We start from the raw sequence: 2632 nt of genomic DNA, 5'->3' as shown, positions 1-2632 counted from the left end.
GTGCCTTGCCCTTGACCTGCCTCAGTGCCTTGCCCTTGCCCAGCCCCAGTGCCTTGCCCTTGCCCAGTCCCAGTGCCTTGCCCTTGCCCAGCCCCAGTGCCTTGCCCAGTTCCATTAGCTTGCCCTTGCCCTCCTCCCACGCCACCGAACAGGCCCCCTAACCCACCGTTCCCTCCAAACAACCCCCCTAGTATACCTCCTCCACCAGTGCCCCCTCCTAATCCCAGTCCACCCAATCCAAAAAGATTCGCCAATCCTCCTAGGAAATTTGTCAGTCCGTTTAACTGTCCTGTTTCTCCTCCGGTGTTGTTGCCATTCCCCCCCAGAGGAACACCATGATGTTGGTGGTGACATGGTCTGTGGGGGAAGTACCACAGGCGACCAAATCGGTCTGTGGCGGTCCTCTTCTCGCTGGAGTCTTCGTTGGAATGCTCGTCTGTTGGAGGTAAGTGGAGGTTGCGTTATAGGTCTCTCTTTCTCTGTCTCTGGCTCTCTCCTTTCCTTTCTCCCTCCTTTCGTCTTTGTAATATGGTCTCTCTTTGGTTCTATTTCTGTATCTTTGATATTTTTTAATTTATCTTGCCGTCTCTCTCTCTCTCTCTCTCTCTCTCTCTCTCTCTCTCTCTCTCTCTCTCTCTCTCTCTCTCTCTCTCTCTCTCTCTCTCTCTCTCTCTCTCTCCCTCCCACCCCTCTCTCTCTCTCTCTCTCTCTCTCTCTTTTTCTCTCTCTGCCCGAACTTTTGAACGTCGTTGAAATTAAACATAAAACATATTCATCTATTCCCCATTCACACGACCAGTCCGTATTATGAAACAGTGAACATCTTTTAGAACTAGCTTACCAGACGTCGGAGAAGAGGCATCGTATTCATCTGTCAAATAGAATAATATCGCCTTTACAAAGAAAGTAATGAAAAACGAACTTTGGCATAATTTTTAGGATAAGATGTTAAGAAAAAAGTACAAGATTTCGTTCATATGCACGAGATCAACATACTAAATTACTAAAACAAATTCTTAAATTCTTACCCTCTTCATGGCTTATACTCGCGCCATGTACTGATATATCTGCAAAAAGAGAGTATGTTTTAGTGAAATGTAAAAATTACTTAAAACTGATAACAACATTGGCAAAGAATGTCTTATGTATTATACATTTTACCACATATATACACATAGGCCTGGCATACTCACAAGACGCTAGAATCAAGCCTGAGAGAAAGAGGAGAGTCTTCATCGTCGAGGAGCTGGCGGTTCTGAATAGGAAAAGAGGTATTCATAATTTTACTATGACCTCTATTATCCTTGAGGTTATCATTATCATCATCATTATCATTTTTATCCTTGTAGTTTCTGCAGTTGTTTCTTTTACTGACACTTTAAAACCGGCGTTCAATAGTCACAATCCTGGAAGATTCTCGTCATGAAAATTACAGTTCCAGCGCCATCATATTGCTGAGTGAGAATCTACACTTTCCTCATCTCCACTCCACGTTTTTTATAGATTTGCCACAATGAACTGTCCATCATTACTGTAATTATCATTCAGTATTCGTTACCGTACTTAATCTCAAAATAGTGGAACGTTAGCAGTCTACAGACGTTATACGATCATCCATCGCGAGTAGAAACACCGAAATACCAACTTACAAGTGTTCATTAATCGCCAATAGTCGTAAAAGTGTAGCAAATACGCAAGGCAATATTTTTCTCTTGGCTGACCCTCTTGCACTCATGCTCTCAGCACAATAACGATATAAATCAAACGGGTCGTAAAATATGAGCATAGATTCCTTACCCAGAGTTTGAGCGTTTTTCTCACGGGTTCGATCTCGAGCTCTGCCTTCTATGAAATGACGATCAGATAACGAATAAACTGTTTATTATGTACGGTTTGCGTTACACTAAATGCGTTTTTCCCCTCTTTCCCCAGGCATGCAGTGTCATGTCCGCCTTCTGTTTTGACAATGGACACGTATAGGCTTGAAGCGCGGTACAATAAGTGTGGTTTAAACATTTTTTGCTTATTTTAAATTGTTAATTGTCAGTCGCATAGTTTCCAAATTCATGACCTTGGGGGAAAAAGTGAAACAATTGGATTTTTTATTAGTATTTTTTGCCGTATGACGTGACATGATGATTGGGGAAATCCTGTTTCGAAGCAATGTGAAACACCTGTCCTAAGAGACAAAGCATTCTGTCGTATCCTGTGGTCCTGGAAATATTTCTGACAGCAATAATATTGCAGTCTGCATTGCTGAACAAAATACATAATGTAAAAGTATTCACCAAACTATTGTTCGTGATGGACAGGAGTAACTGTGCAATCAGTTAATCTCCTTCTCTCTCTCCCCCTCTCCTTCCCTCTCTCTCCTTCTCCCTCTCTCTCTCCCTCTCCCTCCCTCCCTCTCTCTCCCTCTTCCTCTCTCCCTCCCTCCCTCTCTCCCCCTCTCCCTCTCCCTCCCTCTTCCCTCCTCTCCCCAGTCTCTCTCTCTCTCTCTCTCTCTCTCTCTCTCTCTCTCTCTCTCTCTCTCTCTCTCTCTCTCTCTCTCTCTCTCTCTCTCTCTCTCTCTCTCTCTCTCTCCGAACACGTTGCGCAATACTTTGATTAGGCATAGTATAACTAGCGGTGC

At 43.7% G+C, this 2632-nt stretch overlaps 1 protein-coding gene across 1 annotated transcript in view; it reads right to left on the bottom strand.

Moving 5' to 3' along the window:
• The window catches only part of LOC138863930 (uncharacterized), a 2250-nt gene extending 409 nt beyond the window's left edge, over positions 1-1841 (bottom strand). Inside the window, exons 1-5 of the mRNA XM_070129436.1 lie at positions 1798-1841; positions 1194-1255; positions 1029-1067; positions 842-871; positions 1-436 (exon numbers count right to left, since the gene is read on the bottom strand). The exon at positions 1-436 is cut by the window's left edge and continues 409 nt beyond it. Of these exons, the coding sequence (XP_069985537.1) occupies positions 1-436; positions 842-871; positions 1029-1067; positions 1194-1236 (548 nt within the window). The 5' untranslated portion in view covers positions 1237-1255; positions 1798-1841. The remainder of the gene's footprint in view (positions 437-841; positions 872-1028; positions 1068-1193; positions 1256-1797) is intronic.
• Positions 1842-2632: the final 791 nt, after the last annotated feature.

The sequence above is a fragment of the Penaeus vannamei genome, chromosome 14, assembly GCF_042767895.1.
Source record: "Penaeus vannamei isolate JL-2024 chromosome 14, ASM4276789v1, whole genome shotgun sequence".
Lineage (NCBI taxonomy): Eukaryota > Metazoa > Arthropoda > Malacostraca > Decapoda > Penaeidae > Penaeus > Penaeus vannamei.
The sequence above is the reverse complement of the archived record's forward strand: the minus strand, read 5'-3'. Positions and strand labels throughout refer to the sequence as shown.